The sequence below is a fragment of the Colobus angolensis genome, unplaced genomic scaffold (genome assembly GCF_000951035.1).
Source record: "Colobus angolensis palliatus isolate OR3802 unplaced genomic scaffold, Cang.pa_1.0 Scaffold432, whole genome shotgun sequence".
In the NCBI taxonomy this organism is placed as follows: Eukaryota; Metazoa; Chordata; class Mammalia; order Primates; family Cercopithecidae; genus Colobus; species Colobus angolensis.
Window position 1 is genome coordinate 71,673 of NW_012117733.1, and position 26,232 is coordinate 97,904.

Sequence of the window (26,232 nt, forward strand, 5' to 3'; positions counted from 1 at the left end):
CTTGGATAAAAGAGAATAGAGGTCGGTCGCAGAAAAGAAAATCAAGGAATCTTCAAAAAGTCACGTGCAAAAAGCAACACAAAAGTAGGAGGGAAAGGAGTTGTTTTTTTTTTTTTACAATAACAATGCCACCATTGTGTGTGCTGCGACTTCCTGATTATATTTCTTAATCACGATAGGTAACCCTCCCCCAAAATCACCATTTTGTGGATCCGGGAGCAAAGTTATACGGGCTCTAGGTACCCAAAACATTAAAAAAATTCAACTCCTTCGGAGTAACCAGGTAAGATATACACACAGTCATACACCGTTTGGGATCAGGTGTTCTTTTACATTTGCTTTTATTTGGATGAAACAATGTTTCGTGCACAATAATGACTTAAAACTGGTAAATAAGCCTGGAGAGAGCGCAGTGGCTGGCTGCAGCTCACGTCTCCAAGACTCGTGCAGAAGGAAATTGCGTTCTTCCCCCGCCAACCCCCACCGCCCCACCGCCCCCAAGCCGCCGGGAAGCCCTGCGCTGGCACCGGGGCAAGCGCTGTCGGCTCCCGGGAGCTGAGCGAGGCCGCGCGGTCTGGGACGCACGTGGGAGGGTGCCGCCGCTGTCGCCCTGTGGGGCCAGGGCCACTGGGTAGGCGCAGCGCGGGCCAAGAGCGGGAGGCTCAGGGCAAGGGATCCGCACTCGGGGCCATTCCTGCCCCGGCGCGCCCTGAGCTTCAGCAGTGCACAGGGTGGGGACCCCTCCAGGACAGTGGTCCGCCGAGGGGTCTCCCGGCCCTTCCCTCCCCACGGGCCCCGCAGTGTAGTGAAGGAGCCAGAAGAGGTGACTCGGGTGTTGCGACCCAGGGCCAGAACCGTGGAGAGTGTCTAGAGCCCACACTCCAGATTCCTGGACGCCGCAGTCAGTCCAGCAGGTTCCACCTGGAGCCGCCTTGGGGCTCAACGGGGAGGCGGCGGGGTGCAGGCGAGAGGGTTAATGCGCCCGGTTCGGTTGGTTTGAGGAGTCTCTGCTTTCAGCGACCCACAGGGCAAAGAGGCCAGGGCTCCGGCTTGGTGTCGCCAACAGCCGGGGACTGGAGAGCTGGAGGGGTCGCAGACTCAGGCTGGAGTTTAAAGTGCGCCGCACGGCGAGTCGCTGGACCCTTCTGGGTCTCACGTGGCTCCTATGTCACCTGGAGTGACAGGCCGGCGGAAGGAGCTTTAGTCGTCGCCCAGCGTTCTCCAAGGTGTAAGGAGGCAGGATTTTCCCATACTGGCGGCGCAGGGGGCCTCACGGCTGCGGACGCCCGCCCTGGATCGCTCAGCTCGGCCGATCCTTTGGGTGGAGGGGCGCTCTCCAGGGTCGCGGCTAGGTGAGAGCGGCTTCCCGGCACGTCCCTCTGTATTTCTTCTAGATCAGCTCCGGCCCCACATTCCAGGAGAGGGCCCGCCTGAGGACCCCTGCTCGTACTGCCCGTGGTCAGCCCCGGTCCTCTCGCTCCCTGGCCGGCCCCTAGCTCTTCAGAGCGGACACCTCTCCTCAGGGATGCAGGGCGAGGAAGGGCGGGTGGAGCTGCGAACCCACGGGAACCTGGAGGACCTCTTGGCCCTCTGGAGAGGGGTACTGTGAGAAGGATTCTTGGGACAGAGTTGGGGGACTGAGGAATTTTGCCCCCTCTGGCAACCATAAAAATCCTGAGCAAACGTGTCCATTCGCTATTGCGCAGAAATACACAATGCAGGCCCACACCGGCATCTCTTCGAGGCCCCCTAGTTAAGGGCGCAGCGTTCTTCGGAAGCTCTTGGTCTTGCTACCAGGGCGTCACCCTCTTTTCCGCACTGGGGACGTTTCGTTCGGACTCTGCGCAGCCGTTGCACCTAAGGCCCTGGGAGCTCCGCATTCCTCCCCAGGTGCGCCGCACAAAGTGCCCGCGGGCTCCGCAGACGTCCAATCCTGTCCGGGGTTCACGGCCGCTGGAGCTCTCCAACGGACCGCCGAGGGCCACGTTTTGCTGGGGCGCGAGCGACGTTTCTTTTCCCGCCCTATGAGGACCGGACTAGCCAGGCGCCCTATGAGACGCCGTGGCGAGCACGGCTACCTGGCAGCTAGCCCGGGCAGCCCCAACTTAGTTTCCTGCCCCTCGGGGCACCTTTCCCTCGAATAGCTCTCCTCGGCCCCTCCAACCCTGCCCAAGGGGCCTGGAAATGTTCGCAGCTTCAAGAAAAGGATTTGTTTAAGCGCAGGGTGGGGTGGGGTGGGGCAGGCGGGGCCAAGGTTGCCCTGGGGATTGAATTTCTCTCTGCTCCCAGCGATCCCGGGCGGATAAAGCGCAAGTTTGTGCACAAGGTCCGCTGAGCCATTGGAAACCCAGCGCACGAACCGCGACCAAGGAAACGCGGAGTTTGCCCAGTTGTCCTTGCGGAGAGGTGTGCGGAAACGCCCGTGATGGGAACTTTCTGCAGATCGTGTATGGAGGGAGCTCACCAAAAGGAGGAAGGGGAGCGCGGCGGGGAGGGGGCCGCTTGGGCGTGGAAGGTGCCAGGGTCCTGGGGGTACCTGCCCGCTTAGGCGCCGGGGGGTTGGCGCGGCGCGGGCGGAGGAAGGAGCCGATCATGTCCCGCAGGCTCATTGGCTTAAATTTTGCAAGCGCTGGAAAAGGTCGTTGAAGGAGTTCGCTGCACGCGCGCGCGCGCGCACGCACACACACACACACACACACACACACACACACACATAAAAAAAAAAAAAAAAAAGAGCGCCGAGCATGCGCATAGAGAGGATGCCATATTGGAATGAGCTGTAGTGGGAGCCGGAGGACCGGAGCGGGCGCAAGGGAGGCGGCGGGCGGGGAGCAAGCGGGCTAGGGCGGGCGAACCAGCGAGGCCGGCGCCCTCCCGGGCAGCGCCCGGGTCCTGGATCCACGCCGAGGGCAGGACGAACTTCACCAGGTAGGACGCCGCGCTGGCTGCCGTCCCCGGCGCCCAGCAGCCCTCCGGCCCGCAGGTTGAGTGCGCCGGTCAGGGGCTTTTTCCAGTATAGGAAAAAAAAGAAAAGGAAGCCCGAGCGAGCCGGGGTTGGAGGTGGGGGGTTGGGGAAGGCTGGGGAGGCTGCAGGGGAGCGAAAGAGAAGGGCAGGAGAAGAAAGCGACTGTACTTGAGCGAAGCCTCAAACTCCTCTGTGCGCTCCAGGTTGTCATTTTTTGCTTCCCGGGTCCCCTTCGCCTGCGTCTCTGGGCTCTGAAAAGCCGGGTCGTGCGGGAGTCCGTCCGGAGTTGCAAAGTGTCCTCCTCCCCCGGGCTCAGCCTGTCCCTTCCCGCCGCCCACCTCCCTCTTTCTGCACTCATTTTAGCGACGCAGCCGCCGCTGCTACCTACCCCGCGCTCCCGCGTCTCCTCCGCGCTGGGGTCTCCCCTTTCTTTTTTTGGGGGTGGGAGAAAAAGATGGTGAGGACGGGGAATCGGAGACAGGCATGGGGGTAAAAAATCTTGCAGACATTCGGAATCGCCCCCTTGGAAACATTTGCCTAAGCAACTGAAATGAAATGGGCAGTAGTAGTTTTGGAGCGAGCTCCAGCGAGGATGGTCTTTTTGTTCATTTTTTTTTCTCTTTAAAGTAATATCCTGTCACTTGGGGGCTTTCCGATTGTCTCCTCTTATCCGACCCCCTTTCAAAATTACTGACTTGAGCTGGCTCTGGAGTTTATTTTTTAATATGCGTGTGTGTGTGTGTTTTGCAGAAATCCGCCAAAATGCAACTGTAGGAACTCTAGATGTATTTATTGATTTTGACCCAAGGCGGTGGGAGGGGGCTGGCGGGAGCTGGGGGATCCTGGAGGGTGGAAAGTGGCTGATTGTCGGTGGCCGGCGCACATCCAGAGCCTGATCCGTACTCGTGTTTTCTTGGAAGCGCAACTGCGGGAACGGAGTCTTTAGAAACCGTGCCAGTTTCAATATGGCGGGCTAAGGTGGCTTTTAAAAACTGAAAATAAAGGTTTTGAGGTGGGAAAAAACCCAGCTGAAGTTTCCACCCCTTAGTTTCGACTCTCTTTGGCTACCCCAGGAAGCGCTTTAGCGAATTAAGTGAGGCAAAAAAGAAGGAATGGGCTGCTCTTTTTTTTCCCCGTGGTTAGAGTCTGTGTGTCAAGTCCATTGCTAGGGGGGAAAGGATGGAGAGGTGCCGCTGGCCCGGACCAGGGCACCAAAACGCAACTGTCGTGTGTGCCTGTGGATTAGTGTGCAGGCCTGTGTGTGCGCAGTTTTTTTGGGTGTGTGTGTCAAAGAGAACCGCCCCGAATGTGTGTGTGCGTCTTGGAACCAGACCCTGCCATGATTTGACGTGACACACTGCGGACACGTGGTGCAAAATACATGAGGGCAGAGAGAGTGATTTATTTTGGCTTTCTAGGAGACGAGCTAGCCCTCGCCTCGTGTGTACTGGAGCTTGCGCTGGTAGATCCGCGAGTAGGTGGGGCGAGGAGGTGCTTATTAAAAGGACTAACTGTCCTGGGTATTGGGTACAATCGGGCTGCAGACGCCAGCCGGATTTCGTGTGTGCAGGGGGCGCGTTGCACTTAATGGTGGGCTCCTGCTTTCCTCCACGCCGCGCTGGGGTGGGAGGTGGGGACTGAGACCGAGGCTTGGAGAAGACCAAAGTGGTGGTGGCGGTGGTGGTGGTGTGGGACAGAAGGGCGGGAGCATGCGGATCTCGGCAGGCAAGCACGTAGGGTCGAGGCGAGGGGTTGCCTTTCTTTTGGGTTTCGCGCTCTAGGGAAGGTGGGGGATGGGGACAGCGGTTTGAGAAAAAATTGTCCCTTGCTCTGCTTAGGAACCCTCTCGGCGCATCGGAGAGGGGCGTCTTCTTGTCTTGCCTGGCACGGAAGCCGGGCGGTCGCCAGGGGATGTGAGTGGGCCGCGAAGTGTGAGGGAAAGGTCGGCGTTCCGGGGCGGGGAAGATCTGGGAGTGGAGTTTGGAGACAAAATCGGAGTCAGGCAGAGGAGCCGGAGGGAAAGCCAGCACACGCGAGCTCGGGTGAGAGCCACCGGAATGCGGGAACGCGGCGTAGCCGGGAACAGGGGTTCCCGACAGGGGTCGCCCGTGGCCAGGACGCGGCCGCTGAACAGAGGTCGCTCGGCGGTGCCTGCCCGAGGGACCTCGTGGGCGGGGGCCACACGGCGGCCGTGCACGGTCCCCGGGGCTGGCGAGGGCAGGTGGGAGGACCTCCTCCGGGCCGGCGAACCTCATCTGGCAGCGGCCAGGTGCCTGGAGGCGTTTTTAAATGATAAGGTTACAAAGACATGTTGGCCAGGTCTGTAGTTAGCGCAGCAACGTGGTTTGCAGGAGCGCAGAGCGAGGCTGGACAGGGTCCCTCGGACGCCGTGCTGTCGGTGGGTGGAGGCGGGAGCAAGCGGCACTGGCTTGGAGACCTCGCGGCAGGTGACCCCTCCCACCTGGGCGGCGAGGCTGAGCGATGGTGACGCGCTGGCCAGGACGCGTCCATGGCTCCTCCAGCCTGCGCTTGGGCGCGCCCTCCTGGGGCCGGCTTTCCCATGGGCCCCGCGAGATGGGAGCAGCCTAAAATGGCTCTGTGCTGCGAAGCTGCAGTTTCAGCCGCGAACCCCTCCCCTTGTCCTCCTGACGTCGCTGCTGACAAGCGCACAATTTACTCCAACGCCCCGAAACCCGCGATTTTGCACGGGGCCGTGCCGTGGAAGCGGATGTACAGTTGATTACAAAGAACATTCCACAGGATTCTCGAAGGGCCCAAGTTTTTCCTTCTGGTGGGGAGAAGGGAGGAGCCGAGACGGGGCAGGAGCCGGGCCGACCACCGCTCTGGCACCCAGGGGCTCGGGGCGCACCAGTAGCTGGGCCTGGGGGCCTGGATGCGCGAAAAGCCGAGGGAGTTCCCGGGGCGCGGATCGGGACCATGCGGGGCAATAGCCACGGACAGCGGTGCTCGTGCTTGATGGCGTTTGTGGTGTCCGAGAATCCCAGGAAGTGGCCGGAAAGCCTGGGAGACCGTTCCCAAACTTCTGGAGACCAGCTCGCAGTTTCGCTTTCGGAATTTTCAGGATCTTTGGGCTTTTAAAGTTGGGTGGGATTCCGAGAAGGCAAGGCGAGGCTCGTGACCCTGACGATCGGCCGCCCGACTTCTCGCCCATCCCAGCATTCTCTACCTTGTTTCCCTGAACCTTGCCGAACGGAGCCAGGTTTGGGGTTCCGGGGCCTCGCGCGCCAACCCCAGCCGTGTCCTGAGGGTTCCCGCGCGCAGCAGCGGCTGATCCGAGGCCGTTGGTGGGAAACCAGTTTAGACGAGGCCGACCCCTCTTGGATCTGGCTCGGTTGCAGCTACCCGCCACTCTCCGTCCCCCCTCCACTCTTGCACCGTAGAGAAGGGAACTGGGAGACCCACTAGTATGTCTGCACCAAGGGAATCGACCCGGGTTCCACCAGGTCGCAGAAAAGGAAAAAATAGGCTTAAATGTGGCCTCGTTTCCTGGGGAGGCTGTTGGGGGTGGGGAGGGAGTTGAGCGGGTAAGTGGGGTGGGGGAGGGGAGAAGCCTTGTTGCTCAGAAGAAATTGTTCCCTAGGCCCTCCCTGAAGATACGAGGTCTGCGACTTTTTCCCTACTAAGCATTAAATTTGCGCACACTCTGTTTTCTCCCTTCCATAAATAAATACTCTCTTAGATCTTATCTTTGCTCTTGCTGGGACCAAGCTGCCTGCCTGCAAGAGAGTGGGAGACACCCAGGCTTGTCCCCCTCTGCTAACCGTCCAGGTCCCCACCAAAGAAGAGTTTACTGCTTGCAGGATCCATTCCTGGGCTAGTGCAGAACACTGTCCCGCGGCAGGGGGTCTCGCAACCCCCATCCTGGAATAGAGAGTGGTCAACCACTCTGTTTTGATGTGTGTTGCTCTAGAACTGCCAGTGGAGGCCTCCGAGGTGGGAACTGTTTCCCATTTCCCCTTGGGATACATCCATCCTGAACCTCAAACAGCAGGTCCTGCTGGCAGATGCGTTTCAGTAATGATGGGAGTAATACGTCGCAGAGTTTTTCCTCTTCCTGTGTTCTTGAAGACATTATAGACTATTTTTTTTAACATTGCTTGTTATAAATAACTGGCTTCACGATTCTTGACTTAAAGTCAAGACTTTAAAAAAGCCAGAAAAGGTTCCTGACTCTTCCCTGTTTTGTTTTCATCATAAAGCTTTCCTGGGAGTACTAAACATTTGTCTATTTTCCATTGCTGCCCACTCTAGCTAAGGTGGCATTTTTTTTTTTCACCACTGCCCCCAAAGGACTCCCACATTTGAGAGGAAATAGTGAGTGACAGAAGCATTGCTTTGAATAGTAAGAAAATGAGGTTCCATTTTATTGATACAGGATGTTTTGGGGATATAAAAAGTCCATAAAGGAAATTTACTCTCTCCAGGCCCTACACTTATGCCTAAAAATTTTTGTCAGATTATCAGAGTTTTCTTTTTTTTTTTTTTTTAATTTGAACAAAAATAGTTCACTGTGGGATTTGAATGACCTACAGTTCTAGTATACTTGGGTTGGACATTTCTCTCTTTATATTTTATTACTCTGAACTTTTGAGGTTCATGGGTGCAGTGGTCAGAAGGAAATTTTACCCTGCTCTGAAGTAAGAACTCATAAACATTTTTGTACCAAAAGGACATTGGGACCTGTAATTCAGGATGCATTTTGTGGTTTTTCTAACCATTCTTACATCTGTGTTACCTTAGCAGCAACTTATTGCCCCCATCCTACAAATTACAAAAAAAAAAAAGATGTTGGGAAATTATATATCACAACAAACCAGGAAGTGAATGTGTGTATTTAGTTTGGTGATCCAGGATCTGTTGACACTAGCTGGTAAGGAAGATTCCTGACGGGGGTGGGGGGGGTAATCAGGCCCAGTGTCTAGGTGGAGATGGTTCTGCTCAGCTGTGGGATCTGCGACAAGTGAGTCACCTTTCTCAGCCTCAACCTCCTTATCTACAAAATAAAGGTGCTGGCCTGGAATCTCACTCAAAGATCTCTGTGCTTCTATCTGGGAAAAATACATCTGTGATTGAGTACATCTATGCAGACAGGTCCAAGAGATTCATCCTTCATACTCGTGTTCCCCTAAAGTGTGGTGAAAACATGACTGGCCTTAGGTAACATCCATGTGCAACCATGCTTGTGAAGGTAGCAGCTGAGCTGTGGGCCCTGCTGCAGAGTAAAGTATTGTTGTTAAGTGAGGTAAGCTCCACATGGGGTCATGTTTTCATTTGTGCTCTGGAAAAGGTGAAGGGTAGAGAAGATGGAGGCTTATACGTATGTGGCCTTCCCACATAACCCCATAAAGGTATGGACTGGGTTAGAGCAGTGTGCCTTTGAATACAAGCGGTGAGGAAACACCTGTTGTCATCTTGTTCTAATAATTTCCAGGCTCAAAGAGACTCTTCCAGATAGCACAGTGTACCCCACCATTCCAGACTGGAGGGTGCTTGGACCCCCTCGGTCCATGTTTATGATACGGATGATGACTGCAGCCTTCTGGTAGCCAGCAAGTGAGTGAGAGCGTCCTCTCTGAAGTTCAAGGTTTTCCGTTCCTAGGGTTTAGGTTTGGCCACTGGGCAGTACTTCCTCTCTTTGTTAGACTAAAAGTTTCTGGGACAATTCCTAAGAAAAATACTCTTGTTGGCTAAAACAAGTGTTGGCTGTTGTTTAAGTCAAGTGTAAATAAGATGTTTACAAGACTGTGTTGTAAGGAAGGGAAGATAGTCTGCTTAGAACTTTCAGTATAAGAAAGAATGTGTCACATGATTCATGTAAGGTTTCCAAGCAAAATCCTTCAGGATTGGTTTTGCATGATCAGTTCATCACTGTGCTGTTGAAAAGATGCCACCTTAACACTTCCCATCTGGTTGGCCTGTAGTAAATTTTAAAAAGCAAAAGTGATAATATGTCAACCATGCACTGATGGTTAGGGTCCCTCACGTTATTGATGAGATGGCACGTCTAGGCTTCCATTCATGTGTGTTTTTGACAATGATTAAAGAAAGAATCCATTGTGTTTCTGAAAAGCAAAAATGACACATTTTGATAGATCCAGGGCTTGCTAAAACATTTGGTGACTTCTGCAAAGTAGGACAAATAACGTTAGCAACTGTGATGAGACAAGAAGTGTATGGAGGTGTGGGACGTGTGGGAGAAGGGGCAGGCTTTCATCTTGTGAATTTTTCCCTGTAGTTTTATTGGCCAAGAAAAAGATGTCTTATAAACAGATGTTAAGGTATGCCTTCCCTGTTTTCTGCCAAACTTGGCAAGTTGTTTTTTTCCCCTCCATTTCAATCAACAGTAATATATGAATGGAATCACTTTAAGGAATGAGACAAGAGTGTGAAATTCCAACTCTTAAGTTCCTACAAAGTCTTGTTTTAAATATAACTTAAATGAGCACCTACAAGGAATGGGACATTTGGATTGTAGGTCTAGAGATTTAGCAGTGAAAGGATTGTGAATTAATCTGAGGTGAAATTACCTCTTTACTCCAAATACTGTTTATTTAAAAATATTTTTAGATTTTTTTTTTTTTTTTTTTTATAAAAACTCGCTCTGTCACCCAGGCTGGAGCGCAGTGGCTGGATCTCAGCTCACTGCAAGCTCCGCCTCCTGGGTTTAGGCCCTTCTCCTGCCTCAGCCTCCCAAGTAGCTGGGACTACAGGCACCCGCCACCTTGCCCGGCTAGTTTTTTTGTATTTTTTAGTAGAGACGGGGTTTCACCATGTTAGCCAGGATGGTCTCGATCTCCTGACCTCGAGAGAGGCTTCCAAAGTGCTGGGATTACAGGCTTGAGCCACCGCGCCCGGCCTATTTTTAGATTTTTAAGAAGCTTTTATGGATACATACTAATGGTACATATGTATGGAGTGCATGTGATATTTTGATACAAGCGTACAGTGTGGAAGGAGCAAATCAGGGTCATTGGGATCCATCACCTCAAGCATGTATCATTTGTTTGTGTTACAAGCATTCCAATCCAGTCCTTCAAATACTTTTAAAAATAAAATAAAAAAAAGCTGCTTATGTAAATATCTGCTGTTGGCCAGCGACTCTTCTTCCTGCTTCATATTTATATTTCATCTATTTTAGGAGAGTTTTGTTGTCCTCCTGTTACAGAGGAGGCAGGCTTTAGATAGCTTGAGTTACTTGCCTAGAGTGCCAGCCAGCAGGAGAGAGAGTTATTTGAAATCCCAGTCTTACATGTTGTCTTAAGGTTGTAACTGCTACCTCTTGATTGCTTACTACTGTGTGTGAGATACTTGCATAGCACTTTATTTATTTTTATTTATTTGCTTATTTTGAGACGGACTTTGGCTCTGTCATCCAGGCTGGAGTACAGTGGTGTGATCTCAGCTCATTGCAACCTCTGGCTCCTGGGTTCAAGTGATTCTCCTACCTCAGCCTCCCAGGTAGCTGGGACTACAGGTGCGCACCACCATGCCCAGCTAATTTTATGTTTTTAGTGGAGATGGGGTTTCACCCTGTTGGCTAGGCTGGTCTTGAACTCCTGACCTCAAGTGATCCTCCCGCCTTAGCCTCCCAAAGTGCTGGGATTACAGGTGTGAGCCACCATTCCTGGTCTCACCTTGCACTTTAAACCATTCACTTATTTAATTTTTATAGGTGGGGGTTGTTTTGTTTATTTTATTGATTTGGAAATTGAGTCTTTGGAGAGGTTATACAGGGTCATTCTAATAGGGTTTGTGTTTAGTAGTTAATTTTGAAATGGAGTAAGACTAAATCATTCTCTTTTTGGATTTAGTTCAGGTGGTTGCGGGAGAGCAGAGCTTTTCAAGGACGCTTATATCACTGTTTTTAAATGTATAAGTGCAGATGCTTAGTTAGGACAGAATGTTGTTTCCTGTCGTATGAACTGACGATTTAAGATTTGAAAAGTGTTGAATTTCTGAAATTTCATCTTTGTTAGAAAATAATTGATTTTAATATAAATCAGTTTTCTCCCCCTGAATGTGGGTTTGAAATAAAAGTCTTTGGTAGAAATGAAAAAGACACTATTGAAAGCTAGGGGAAGAGAGCTAGAATTTTCCCTTCCAAACAGTGTTGGCCACTGAAAAGAACAGTCTTTTAGAGTGAACTTCAGTTTTTGGTCTTTTATTGGATTATTTCCTTTTCATGTAGAAAACTGAAGACAGACACAACAGCTGCTCTTTTTGTGAGTCCCAGGTACACACCGTTTTGTGCCTCCTCAGTCTTGTCAGCTGCTTCTAGACCCCTTCCCTGGTGCTGTTGGCCTGGGACTACGAAGTTGGAGAATCAAAGGCTCTTGCTCTATATTGGTGGAAATTAACTGCACTTCTTTTAATGGGCCAGGAAAAAAGTCCAATTTTGCCAAATTGAAGTGGCTGAATTTTCACAGTTGGTATTATTTTTAGGAAGTGCACTAAATTTGGGGTGTTATAAATAAAGCATAGTTGGATGGTTAGAGTGAACCAAGTCCTGGGAATTCGCAAACCCCATTTCTGGTTCAGGACTTTTGGTGTGACCCTGGCTAATCCCTTTCAGCTTCACCCTCCCCTATATTTGATTTTTCCTGCGATGGATGGCAGGATAGAATATTTGCTAGGCACAAGTGTAGTTTAAAAACCTGCTTTAAGAGGTGGAAGACATCTTTACTTAAGCTTTTGGCGTTGGGACAAATATACTATCTTTTTATTAGAGAAAAATCTCTGTGACTCTTTTACAAGGTACACACTTCACAACTGCAGACGAAGCATCATTCGTGTTTGCAGTCACTTTTCTTTTTTCCCATCTCCAGATTGGGAAGGACATTTCTTTCCAGGTGGGCTTTATATATATATATAAAATATATATCAATTTAGATATAAATATATATTTGTATATCTAAATATTATATATTTAGATATGTATTATATATATTTATATATTTAGATATATATTTATATGTATAAATATTTTGATATATATTTATGTATATATACTCAGTAGTCACCATCTTGCCTGTGTACTAAACAGAACTACTCCCTGGTAATGCAAGAGCTCTCTGTCTCCTGTCTGCATTATTTAATCTGTCACTGGATATAAATGGTACCAATTGGTACGTGGCTTAGGTTGCAGTTCTTCAATTAAAGACAGACATTCGTGGGAGACCGTTCTAAATAGCCTACAGTTGGTATTCTGTTGGAATGAGATGCATGGCTTGTGTGGAACTCATGGAGAAATGTCCCATGAAATGGCTTGGAACGGCATGCTGTGGAGTTAGCCACAGAAAAAGTCAAGGGCATAGAATGAAAAGCACACTGCCAAAATTTAGGTTGGATTATGGTGGTGTTTGCATTTGTACCTGCAGGGAGAGACTGAGTTCACCTTCCTAAGCACAGAGAAGTGGGAAAGAGGAGTCTTTGGAAGGAGGTTTTGGGTAGGAAGATCAGGGTTTATCCTGAGCCCATCACCCTGGCGATGTCTGAACCAGAGGACAGAGGTCATGAATATGCATGAGGACATCAGAGGGCAACATTTACTTTCCGGGCAGCCTCCTTCTTTTGTCAATTACTTTCCTAGTTGGTTTTAATTCCTTAAGTTAAACTTTACCTGCCTGTGGAGATACTTTAATCATAATTGTTCTTTCGTAGCACAAATTCTATTTATAAACAAACAGGAGGTATAAGATCACTCCTCCAGCTCCCTGTGCTGGAAGTTGCGGGTTGAATCCTGGTGTGTCCTTGCACCTGGATATATTTGCTCCGAGAAAGTCAACATGAATGTCATGGTTGAGAGGTGTAGTCTGTATCCTACGTGTTTGGTGTTTTCTCATCTCACTTGCAGCCTCAGCCTTAATTTTCCCATTGACCTAACCAAAAGGAGGCTTGTAAGGTCCCAAGTGCGCAAAAAGGTGTGTACTTCAGAGACTTACCGCCCAGGCTCTTTTTGGAGGGGATGCTTTTTGTTTATTTGTTTTTCCTTTGAGACAGAGTCTCACTCTGCCGGCCAGACTGGAGTGCAGTGGCACGATCTCAGCTCATTGCAACCTCCGTTTCCCGGGCTCAAGCAATTCTCCTGCCTCAGCCTCCCAAGTAGCTGGGATGACAGGCGTGTGCCACCACACCTGCCTGATTTTTGTAGTTTTAGTGCAGACGGGGTTTCACCATGTTGGCCAGACTGGTCTCGAACTCCCAACCTCAGGTAATCTGCCCGCCTCAGCCTCCTAAAGTGCTGGGATTACAGGCATGAGCCACCGCGCCTGGCCGCAGGGGATGCTTTTTGAGAGGTTTGTTCTGTGGCAGGTGAGATCCTTGGGGCTTTCTAAGGAGAGGACTTTTCTAACTGAGTGGAAGAGGCAGCAGAGGAGGCCCCAAGCCAGACAGGCTCTTCTGAGAAGCATTCTCATGTCCCTGTGCTAATTAAAAAGGAAAAGAAGTTAGACTGAATGCAGCTGCCAGGGTTTCCTGTTGAAGCTGACAGCTTTCAAGAGCCTGGGAGGCCTGATGCCCTGGAGGAGCTAATCCCTGCCAAGCCTGTGCCCCCTGCCTTTAGGTGAGGAGATGCCAACCGCTGGATGCCATCAGCTTCATAGAAGCCGACAGCTGTGGAGCAATTTGGCGTTTTTTTTCTCTTCTTGCCTTCCCCCTAATGCACCCTCTGTGGGATGATTATTGAAAGATAGCCAGCCCTGGGATGAGAGAGAACCATCGCAGCCCTCCACGCTGCTGCTTGGAGAAGGACATAGCCCTTGTACAGTAACAGACAGAGTTTATGGCGAAACTTGGGATTTAGTCCTTGTCATTCATTGCCTTTAAAACTGACCGAACTGTGCTGTGTGCTTCCTAGAGAGCTGTAAAGTGCAGAACCTCCTCTTTCCCTCTTCCTCCCTCTACCGCTGTGAACTTCAGTGGCCTTGTACAAGTGATGAGATTAGGTCTTTGAATACCCAGCTAGGCACTCAGGGCCACGTGTCAACTGGCCACTACATATTCGTCAGGTTCTCCTGCCCATTTCCCAGTGCAGGCTCTGGGACCAGAAAGGCAGAGCTCACCCTGCCTCCCCCTTAGCCTGGAGGAACCTCCCATTCCTCCGGCTTGTCAGACATCACAGTTTTCTCCAGGCCCGGCTCAGATCCACTTTTTTCATGAAAGCTTTTGTGATCTGGCTCAGACCATGGTGACTATTCCCTTCTTTCAGTCTCTGTTCCATCCTGGTGGATGCTCTATTATTTCCTCCTGCCACATCCTCTTGATTATAACAAGGAAGGTGAGTAGAAACTTACCTTCCCTGACATGCTTGAGTGGGAGATGAGAGTGAAGAAGCTTCTAAGACAGTCTCTTCTTTTTATAGCTGAGGACAGTGTTGCTTGGGGCACTTAAAGGCCAGGAGCACATTCTGGTGCCTGATAAGACATTATCGTATGGACGCGGGCCTCCTGCCAGTCCTGCACATTTTCTGAGTTCTTTACTGACCATAGTAAGTGAGAGTGTTTTTATTTACTTTCCATAATGATTTTCAGGCAGACTCTAGTAAACTTCCTTCATGCACCTAAATAATATAATTTATAAAATTTGGTGGATAGGCCAGGTACGGTGGCTCACGCCTGTAATCCCAGTACTTTGGGAGGCTGACACAGGCAGATCACTTGAGGTTGGGAGTTTGAGACCAGCCTGGCCAACATGGTGAAACCCCATCTCTACTAAAAGTAAAAAATTGGCTGGGTGTGGTGGCACACGCCTGTAATCCCAGCTACTCAGGAGGCTGAGGCAGGAGAATCGCTTGAACCCAGGAGGCAGAGGTTGCAGTGAGCTGAGATCATGCCACTGCACTCTAGCCTGGTCTACAGAGCTAGACTCTGTCTCAAAAAAACAAAAAACAAAAAACAAAAAACCAAAAACCTTGGTGGATAGGAGATACCTATATACTCTAGTTGTAGGAATCTCCGACTAGAATGCCGGGCTCCACAGGCGAGGGGTTCCCGCTGGCTGATAACTTCATGGGGTTGGGACTCTTCATCTCTTCATTATTGGTATTTTGGTTAACAGTAGGAGAAGAATTTCTTTTGGTATTTTGAACTTTGTGGCACCTCTCAAGCATTATTGCTGTGCATTTGTTTGCCTTGAAGTCATCGATTCGTAAAATCCACCCAGAAAATTACGCCCTAATTAGGCATTATCCATGCATGTCTGGCGTACAGAAGCCTTTCTTGTAAGTTTCTTTACTTTTTGAGTCTCATGATGGTATGGACAACACAAGATCTACTTAAAATGCCTTATCTGCATTTGTATGTAATGCAATACACAAATCTGTTGGGGAATATAAGGTTTACTTAGCTCTTTTGCAAACTTGGGGGGATGCTCTAATTTATTCCTTTTAATATTTATAAGGGACAAGGAAATCCTGTATGTAGGGTTTGTCCAATAGGTTTGAACCCAGTGCGACTACATCTCTGCTAATTCTAAAACTGCTGCATTTTAAATAAGGCCCCATTTACACCATGTACCCACAAAAATTAAAAAAAAAAAAAAAAAGGCCCTATGACCAAACTCAGTCTTCTGCTTAGCGAAGGATGGGGATGACCTTTGTGGCTTGGGTGTAAATTTCTGGTACAAGAAGTACCTTGATGTAAAGACCTGTTGTGTAGCAGTGTTTAACTGGGTATTGCAAAACCTCATCCTTCTTTATAGTAAATAAAATATTTGTTGGCAAAGAGTAAATAAACCTACTTTCAAGATGGTGCACTTTGTTTTTTTCTCCTGAGCAACTAACTTGGAAGCTTCTTGTTTTTCTCACTTTGCACATGCCCATTTTTGAACAACTGATTTGTTCACCTTATGCTCTTGGGCAATATATGCTGTTTGATTGGGAGGTTAAGAGGTGACAGTAAAAATCATGAATTAGAAGACACCGAATGCTATTGTGTGAATAGGAGGTATTTATTCCTCAAGTACCTGTTATCCCCAACAGATCTTATTTCCTAGTATTGAGGCATGAATCTGATTTTAAAAATCAGCATTTTTTTTTTTTTTATGCCAGGGCCGCAATTTGTGTCAGATTTCAATCTATTCTGAGTGAAAACCAATGTAAGCCTTGTTGAAAAATGGTGAGTAAATTGCTGTCCTAATCAAGGTAAATCAAGCTCTGAGCATATGGCGGATGGCAAGATGAACTTCTGCCCCGAACAATCAGCTCGTCTCACTTGATGATGGGATGAGGCAGGGCCTGTCTCTTCTGAGAAAGGCTGTGAGTTGGCTGGTGAGAGTGGGGGAAGAGATGTACTTAGTTAGGTATTATTAGCAGAGTGACCTGAGTGACAGGGCAAGTATAAATAGAAGAAAGCGCGCGTTGATAATAGCGCTTGGCACTTAACACCGCTTTTCATCTTCAAAGCCATTTACAGATGCGGTTCTTCCTGATACTGCTGCGATTCTGGGCTGTTGTGTGTTGCTTCTTAGGAACATGGAAGCAGTGATTTTCAGAGACCAAGATTTCGGCTCAAAATTTGGTGGTACCTCCTTTCAGAATTGTTTGAGAATTTTCCCTTTTGATTGAAATATTTTGAGAGGTCTCGGCATAGATGCCTGTGCTCATTTTGAAATTCCTGGAGTGTGAAATGAGACAGCTTTCTCTGTGATTTAGATGTGCTAAGCGATTTTCAAGGGCGGCTATAGCATGTCTGGAATTTCGCAAGCATTTCGCTTAGACCTTCACATTTTATTTTCATTGGGAGATTATTATCTTTTCTGAATCATTAAAAACAAACCAAAAAAACAAAAAACCAACTGTAACCCCTTTCCCTTTGCCGAGTGGTAAACCTGAAGTTGAGTATGTTATTACTTATCACAAATGCCATTTTCTTGGACGTCTTGAAGGCAGATCAGTTTGGAAGGTCTGAGTCATTGGTGGCTTTCACTGTAGTGAGTCCTTCCTGAGCAGTGAGCCTTGGGGAGCCTGCCTTGATGAATGAAGATTAGAATGATTTCTAATGTTTACGTAGCTTTGTTATCACAGTTTAAAGTTTCACTTTTTCACTTGAGTTTGGATGACTCCAATTGCACAATGATAGTTTTACATTTCTTGTGTCTAATAAGACAAAATTGAAGTGGAAAATGCTATATTAGAATTAGCATAAGGGAAGGAGAGAATTTATCAACTCTTATAACTGGAAATCTGAAATTGGAACTGGACTTATCTTTATTGCTTTGATTTTAAGAGGGAGATCTTTCTTCTAGCCAAATTTGCCTAATATTGGGGAAGAAACTGATTGTGTCTGTTTGGAATGCCGGATTCTAGATCAGTGACAGTAGGCGGGAAACCGTAAGCATTTCTGTACTGGAAAATGAGAAGTCCTTTTCTGTGTAATTTGACCAAACTAAGAGAAAAGTCTTAAACTCACTAATGTTGGGGTTTCCTCCCTGGAAACCCCAAATCTCTATACACTGATTTCCCTATTTAACAACCTCCACCATGTACTGAGAGATACCAGTCAGCCTTTTGTTTTGTTTTGTTTGAGACAGAATCTCGCTCTGTCGCCCAGGCTGTAGTGCAATGGCGCAATCTTGGTTCACTACAACCTCCCTCTCCCGGATTCAAGCAATTCTCCTGCCTCAGCCTCCCTAGTAGCTGGAATTACAGGTGCCCGCCACCTGTAATTCCTCCCTCAGCCTCAGGCGTGGGCCTGGCTAATTTTTGTACTTTTATTAGAGACAGGGTTTCACCATGTTGGCCAGGCTGGTCTCGAACTCCTACCTTCAGCTGACCTGCCTGCCTTGGCCTCCCAAAGTGCTGGGATTACACGTGTGAGCCACCTCACCTGGCCCAGTCAGCCTTTTAATTTCCTGCTCTGCAACATCAGCAAACATCTAAGAATTACTGGACTACTGAGGGAAGCAGTAATATAAAAGTAGACACCAGAACTAACAGAGAGAAAAATAACGTCTATGAAGGAGAGAAGAAAATCTAAAAAACATTCATAGCCTCAGGGATATAATAGAAAATTTTACATCCACGTAACAAGCAGGATAGGATGAAAACAGAGACTATTATGAGCATTTAAAAAAGGAAGAAGAGCTTTTAGAAATTAAAATGTAAAACTCAACGGAAGGGTTAGAGAGAAAGTTGAGGAAATATCCCAGATGGTGGATTAAACAAAATAAAGTGATAGAAGGTAAAGGGGAAAATTAAGGAAATGAAAGAAGTCTAGCATTTGAATGACCCTTAGAATGAAAGAGAAAATGGAGATGAGGAAATTAGCAATAATTCAAGAAAATATCCTAGAGCTGAAGAACCTGAATTTCAATCTTGAAAGAAGTTGCTCACCAATAGGGTGCCACCGGGCACATTATTGTGAGATTTCAGAATGTCAAAAAGCCCCGTAATTAGGACAGCATCAGATACCTCAACGATGGAAGCCAGACGGCCATGGAGGGAAACCCTCAAGATTCTGAGGGAGGATGTTTTTCCAACGTAGAATTCTTTTTTTTTTTTTCCCAAGATGGAATCTTGCTCTGTCACCCAGGCTGGAGTGGAGTGGGCTGATCTCAGCTCACCGCAGCCTCTGTCTCCCGGGTTCAAGGAAGTCTCCTCCCTCAGCCTCCCGAGTAGCTGGGATTACAGGTGCATGCTACCATGCTGGGCTAACATTTGTATTTTTAGTAGAGACGAGGTTTCATTGTGTTGGCCAGACTGGTCTCAAACTCCTGACCTCAGGTGATCCACCTACCTCGGCCTCCCAAAGTGCTGGGATCACAGACATGAGCCACAGTGCCGGGCCCAGCGTAGAATTCTCTACCCACCTAAACTAGTGGTGAAATAGAATAGGTTAAAGACGTGCCACCCATCCGGAGTTTCCACGTAAATCCTTTCTTTAGGAATCTATTGGAGGATGTGTTTCTTCATCAGGAGCCAGACGCTAAGAGGGAAGCAGACAGGAGGCCCTGTATATGATAAAGGAGGGGGAGGCGAGACTGCTGGCTAACACCGGTGTCCCAGGCGGGGAAGCAGTTCGTGTAGATTATAGCAGAAAAGAAGGCCCCGGTAGATGTTACTTCAAGATGAAATAAATACAGTACCTATATACCCCAATTTATGGACAGGTGCTTTAGACAGTTTATGAAAAATTTGGATTTGAATTGGTGATAAATACATAGAAAATTCAGAACTTGGAATAAACAAGACCATTATTAATGACAGGGGAAAGTTGGGTGCAATGGGAGAAGTAATCACTCTTGGCATGTTTGCAGAGACCTAAGGACGCAGTGGGAGCTGCCGGGGGGTGAGCGTGTTGGGGAGTTGTTGGGGAGTGGGGGTCATGTGACCAGTAGGCATCACCTAATAATGACAGATATGGAAGAACTAGGAAGTGGCATGTTCCCCAGAGAGTGGAGAGGAATGCCAGAACAATAGGCTGAGAGAGCGAAAGTTGTCCCCAAGCAGGAGATGGGGAGGCGGGAGAAGGGCAGGAGATGACTGGGTTTGTTTTTTAGGGGGTGGGTGTCAATGCACAGGCCTTATAGACTTTGGCTTTCAAAATTATATGCAGATGTAACTCTGATATAAAAAATCATCTCACTGGGCGTGCTGGTGGGTGGATCACTTCAGCCCACGAATTCGAGACCAGCCTGGGCAACATGGTGAAACCCCGTCATGCCCCTGTAATCCCGGCTACTTGGGAGACTGAGTTGGGAGGATCACTTGAACCCGGGAGGTGGAGGCAGTGAGCCGAGATCGAACCACTGCACTCCAGCCTGGGCGAGAGAGCGAGACCCTTTCTCAAATTAAAGAAAAAAAAAAAAAGGGACCACCATACTTCTGGGAAATAGTTGTTAGGATTTGGGATTGGCTGTGTATCAGCGACCCAAAGTTAGAGTGGCATCGACAAGAGAGTGGCTTATTTTCCTCTGATGTAGCGGCCTGGAGCTGGCAGAACAGCCTTGCAGTCTCAGGACCAAGTCCCTGTATCTTCTGCTTCGCCGTTCGTGGGAACAGTCAGCTGGGTGATCCTAGGTCTAGGGGTCAGAGGTCAAAGGCATATCCCTTCTACCCTGTAGTTGAGCATGTGAATCCTATACACCCCCCCATTGGCAGAACTTAGTTGCTTGAATTCATCTAACCACAAGGAAAGCCAGGCAATGTTGTTTTGATCAGCCAGTTACTCCTTACTGTAGACAAAGTAGAAGACAGATTCAGGGGTGGTGGAGTTAGCAGCCTCTGCCACAGTGATTTCTACCTTTCAGATATGTTCTCCTCACAGTAGAATACCTGGGACGACAAAGTTATTAGGGACTGCAAACAAAATTACTGTTGTCCCTTTGCAAACCTACCTTAAATGACCCCAATTTAATTATTGTTTAACTAGAGGGGTATGTGAACAGTATATAGCGTTTCCGTTCCTTCAACTTTTCTTATTGAAGGAAAGTTCGGTGAACTGAAACAGCCCTGTGTGTGTAAGAACATAATATATGAGGCTGCGCGTGGTGGCTCATGCCTGTAATCCCAGCACTTTGGGAGGCTGAGATGGTTGGATCACCTGAGGTCAGGAGTTCGAGACCAGCCTGACCAACATGGCAAAACGCTGTCTCTACTAAAAATACAAAAATTAGCCAGTCGTGGTTACATGCACCTGTAATCCCAGCTACTCGGGAGGCTGAGGCAGGAGAATCACTTGAACGGGAGGCGGAGGTTGAGTGAGCTGATATCACACCACTGCACTCCAGCCTGGGTGACACAGCGAGACTCTGTCTCAAAAACATAAAAAAGAAAAAAAGACAGGATACACAGGATATAACCATCTATTGAGATAGGAGTGGATTATTTAATTGTGAGGAGGATGAACTGAGAGGTGCAACTGACAAAATATCAGTGTAAATTCCTTGTATGTTAAAACAGTGAATGTAAAACTTGAAATTCCACAAAGTTAGACTTCTGGTATCTTAGGGTAGGGGAAGACGTTTTATAAGTTTTAGAAGAAATAAAGCAAATTGATAGATCTAAGTTGAAAAAGAAAAACATTCTGTCTTGTCAAAAGAAACCACGAAAAGGAAAACTGAGAAAAATATTTGCAATAGTTTTGTGAGATAAAAAATAATCTAGGTCTCTTAAAAATCCATCACAGATATCAATAGAGTTTAAATATGGGAAGGAAATGAAAGAGGCATCAACGGGCGAATTGCAAATTATACTGGCAGGATACTATTTTTTTCTTTCGTTTGAGACGGAGTCTCGCTCTTTGTCCAGGCTGGAGTGCAGTGATGCAATCTCAGCTGACTGCAACCTCCACCTCCTGGGTTCAAGCGATTCTCCTGCCTCAGCCTCCTGAGTAGCTGGGATTACAGGTGTGCGCCACCACACCTGGCTAATTTTTGCATTTTTAGTAGAGACTGGGTTTCACCATGTTGCCCAGGCTGGTCTCGAACTCCTGAGCTCAAGTGGTCCACCCGCCTCGGCCTCCCAAAGTGTTGGGATCACAGGCATGAGCCACCACACCTGGCCAGGATACTAGTTTTTGAATATCAAATGGAAAAAAGGTGTAAAGGGTTTAGATGTTTTCTCCTGCCTTGCTAGTAAACCAGCTGAGTGGACTAGACAGCATGTTTTCAGGGGAGTCATGAACCTCAACTGTGTCCCCATATTTTTGATCCTATAATTTAACTTCTGGGATTCTACATTAGGGAGACATCAGAGATGTAGGATTTCTGACTGAGAGTCGTGGCTAGAGTGCTACTTATCATGGTGAAAACATAATATAAATAGCTTTAATGAGCGGCAGCAGAGGCATGGTAAATACATGACCTTATTCATTTTATAATAAAAATTATACAAACATATCAAGTCATGTTTTCAGAGAATCTTAATGATACGAGAAATTCCCTCTGTGTAGTGCAAAATGAAAAATGGATTAGACTTCCAAATTCTGTATGAACTAAACAAACAAACAAAAAATCGACAGAGAAAGTGTCAGGAGGAGATACTATAGAAACATAAAATTGATTATCACGGAGTGTTAAAATTACAAGTGATTTTAATTTCTTTCTTTATAATTTTACTTTTTAAGATTTCTACCAAGAGCGTGTCTGTCTCTTATAGGAAGGAAAAAACTAGATGTTGTTGAAAAAGTCAGCGTGGGACCCATTGTTTGCCAAAGTGAATCAATTTTGCAGCCACGTGGGTGGACGTAAGGGACGTCTCCGAGTGGCACTGCCCTTGCTCTCCAGAGTCATGTGAGCTTTCACTCTGTGACTCTTTTTTTTTTTTGAGACAGAGTCTCGCTCTGTTGCCCAGGCTGGAGTGCAGTAGCGCTATCTTGGTTCACTATAACCTCCATCTCCCAGGTTCAAGCGATTCTCCTGCCTCAGCCTTCTGAGTAGCTGGGATTATACGCGGGTGCCACCATGCCCGGCTACTTTTTCTATTTTTAATAGAGACAGGGTTTCACCATGTTGGTCAGGCTGGTCTCGAACTCCTGACCTCGTGATCCGCCTGCTTTGGCCTCCCAAAGTGCTGGCATTACAGGCATGAGCCACCGCGCCCGGCCGCTGTGCTACTCTTTCAGTGGCTTTCTTGTTGGTCTTTGTATTGTGACTCTTCAGTTTTATTTATTTATTTATTGAGTCGGAGTCTTACTCTGTTGCCCAGGCTGGAGTGCGGTGGTGCGATCTTGGCTCACTGCAACCTCAGCCTCACAGGTTCAAGTGATTCTCCTGCCTCAGCCTCCTGAGTAGCTAGGATTAGAGACACACGCCACCAAGCCCTGCTAATTTTTGCATTTTTAGTGGAGACGGGGTTTCACCATGTTGGTCAGGCTGGTCTGGAATTCCTGACCTCAACTGATCCTTCCGCTTCAGCCTCCCAAAGTGCTGGGATTACAGGCATGAGCCACCGTGCCTGGCCTTGAGTTCTATTTAAAATGATTGATTTGATGCATTTAAACTTTACAGTCTCAGATTACCATTCTGTAGTGCCTGGTTAGAGGCAAATGGATAATGAGGAGTCATAAGACTTGAGCACACTTTTCCCCTTTTAATAAGAGTCTATAAGCCACTGACACGTAACTGATTTATTAATAGTTATATTCATGGACTTTTCTTTACAGAAAAACTTGGTACTTGACTACATTTTTGAGGTGGAATGATTTTCTTGAATTTATAAATGAATGAAAAAAAGCAAATAGTCTTTGTGTGACACACGTAATAGTTTCTTTTTTTTTTGAGACGGAGTCTGGCTCTGTCGCCCGGGCTGGAGTGCAGTGGCCGGATCTCAGCTCACTGCAGGCTCCGCCTCCCGGGTTTACGCCATTCTCCTGCCTCAGCCTCCCGAGTAGCTGGGACTACAGGCGCCGCCACCTCGCCCGGCTAGTTTTTAGTATTTTTTAGTAGAGACGGGGTTTCACCATGTTAGCCAGGATGGTCTCGATCTCCTGACCTCGTGATCTGCCCGTCTCGGCCTCCCAACGTGCTGGGATTACAGACTTGAGGCACCGCGCCCGGCCAAAAGTTTCTAAGATGTTTCTCCTTTGACATTTTCCATTGATATAAAAATGCAGCCCATTTAATCAAAACCTGTGCTGTGTTAGGAAGTTTGCCATGAATCATTTGTGGAATATTCGGGGGAAACTGTTAAGTCTTCTTTTGAAGTTTCTTAGATTTAAAAATTCATGAGTTTTAACTAGCTTGACATTATTACATTAAAACTTTTAAGAGAGCCAAGAACTGATGGTTTTTTGGGAAATGTTCCAAGCTCTCAAATACGGTTCACCAGTGCAGTGGTCTCGCTGGGCTGCCCACCTTCTACCCCCATGTGCCTAGTTCAATTCAAGGTCATTAAAATTAAAACTCAGGTCCTCAACAGTACTAGATACATTTCCAGTGCACTGTAGACATATGTGGCTGGTGGTTACTGTACTGGACCAAGCAGGTATAGATCGGGCAGTGCTGGTCTAGATGCGTGCAACATAGGTAATGAGCCCCCAGTTACTTTTGGCTAGGTGAAGAGTAATATCTAATGTGTGTTCTTCCTCACTCATGTTCTTCCTAACAAAGCTTTGCTTAGCCTGTGCTAGCATTACTGTATTCTTTGACTATACCTCAAATGAAAGGAGAAGGAGAGATAGGGCTGAGAGGGGAGAATGCTTATTGTATTAAATTTGCTTCAAATATAAACGGATAATCATCTGAATGCAGATAATCTGAATGCAGAAAATGTACAGTGAATCCTAAAAACACCTGGATTGATAATATTTTAGATTTGAAAGGGGTGATTCCATCTCATCAAGCCTTCTAATTGAACTGATGAGAAATTCGAGGAACAGAGAGGTTAAGTAATTTGCTTATGTCACACAGCGACATAATGGCCTTGTTATCCCCTTACTCTGCAAGCTCTCAGTTCTTTTCACTGGTCCAAGACAACTCTTGTAAGAAGTTCCAGTACTAGAATTCTGTTGTTCAACAGAGACAAAAGGAGCCAATTATAGTAGAGTTAACTTTGCACAAAACCACAAAGTGTGTTGTTTAAAACAGGAAGTTACCTTTTATAAGCCCAGTCTTCTGAACCTTTTTTATATTGTCTTTGGAAAAAAATGTTACTTTCATTAATAGACACTTTTACCTTGTTCTTGAAATTACATATAGCTTAAGAAACAAAAGGAAATATATTTTCTTTTAATAATAGCCTTTTTGGGGGTTAGGGTGTTGCAGTTAGGAAAAGGCTTTTTAAAAATATCCTGTTTCTCTTTTGCAAAGCTTATGGGTGGAGCAGTTGTTATCACCAAGATTTGCCCTTCTAACCCCCCCCAAATCCAACTGAATGTAAATAGAAATTTCTGTGAAGTAGGTTATTATTCTCATATTTGATAGATTTCCCCAATAATTATCTGTTTCCACAGACACTGCATAGGTTCCATTAGTTGCTGTGGAAAGTGAAGTAATTTATTCTAGGAACCGTGACTGCGTGCTGTGAAAAGATTGCATTTTGTTAGCATAATTTCTATGGTGTTCTGTTGATGGGGTCTCTCAAATACTGCTTGGACCTGTTCCCTTCATTTCTTCTCCACTGTCTTAGTTCAGACCCTCACCTGCGTTTCCATGTTTTTTAGTCTGTTCCCATTCATCCATCTCACCCATGGCTCCCTGAGTGCTGCTTCTGAAACAAACCTGATCATTTCACCTCCTGGAGCAACACCCTGCCATGTCCACTCCATCTGCAGAGTGATACGCAGGGCTCAGGCCCTTACTGTGGCAAACGTTCTCCTCTCACCTGGGCTCAACCAGCCTCTCTGTTCTCACCCCAAGTCTTTGTTCAAATATCACTTCCTGGGGTCTTGCCTGACTGTCACCTAAATAATTATCATCCTTTTGGCTGAGCGCAGTGGCTCATGCCTGTAATCCCAGCATTTTAGGAGCCCAAGGCGGGCAGATCACTTGAGGCCAGGAGTTCGAGACCAGCCTGGCCAACATGGCGAAATTCCATCTCTACTAAAATACAAAAAAAAAAAAAAAAGAAAGAAAAATTAGCTGGGTATGGTCACGTGCACCTGTAATCCCAGCTACTCAGGAGGCTGTGGCAGGAGAATCACCTGAACCTGGGAGGCGGAGGTTGCAGTGAGCCGAGATTGCACCATTGCACTCCAGCCTGGGGAACATCAGTGGAACTCTGTCTCAAAAAAAAAAGTGATAATAATATTAATAATTATCATCCTTTGTTTGCCTGATTTTTTCTGCTTCCTTTTTCCCTATAGCACTTACCACCATCTAACAGGCTATATCATCTACTAATTAAAAAACTCCATTGGCTCTTTCTCCCGATTAGGATGAGATCTCTACCAGGGCAGGAATTTTTTGTTTTGTTTTGTTACAGATGCCTTCCCGTGCCTAGAACAGTGCCTGACGTGGTATGGGGGGGTCAGTACATATTTGGGGATGAATGGACATGATACCGCTTGCTCCACAGTCCTGTCTCCCACCCTCTCCCTTGAGTCACCTTAGACTTTTTCCCAAGGGTCTGCCATGCTGTTTGCTGCTGGTTCCTCTGTGTTTAATGACTTTCCTACCTTCTTGAGTCTCTGAAGCCTGTGCTTCTCTTTGCTCCTTCGATTTCCTCTCTTTTTTTTTTTTGAAACAGAGTTGCTCTGTCGCCCAGGCTGTAGTGCAGTGGGCGCCATCTCAACTCACTGCAACCTCTGCCTCAGCCTCCTGAGTAGCTGGGATTACAGGTGCACACGACCATACCCAGCCAATTTTTGTTT

At 47.4% G+C, this 26,232-nt stretch overlaps 2 protein-coding genes across 3 annotated transcripts in view; one reads left to right on the forward strand and one right to left on the reverse strand.

Annotated features, from left to right (window-relative positions):
- Positions 1-316: 316 nt before the first annotated feature.
- On the reverse strand, positions 317-2,180 carry LOC105522521 (atherin-like). The gene has a single exon (XM_011957048.1). The coding sequence runs from the start codon at positions 1,665-1,667 to the stop codon at positions 1,164-1,166; it is 504 nt and encodes a 167-aa protein (XP_011812438.1). The 5' UTR covers positions 1,668-2,180; the 3' UTR covers positions 317-1,163.
- Positions 2,181-2,304: 124 nt separating this feature from the next.
- Positions 2,305-26,232, forward strand: part of SFMBT2 (Scm-like with four mbt domains 2) — a 255,408-nt gene continuing 231,480 nt past the window's right edge. The window contains exon 1 of one of the 2 annotated variants that reach the window (XM_011957050.1): positions 2,305-2,447. The gene's annotated coding sequence lies outside the window, so the exon portion shown is untranslated. Of the gene's footprint in view, positions 2,448-4,399; positions 4,440-26,232 lie in introns of those variants that run through there. The other variant, XM_011957049.1, reaches the window with a different exon arrangement.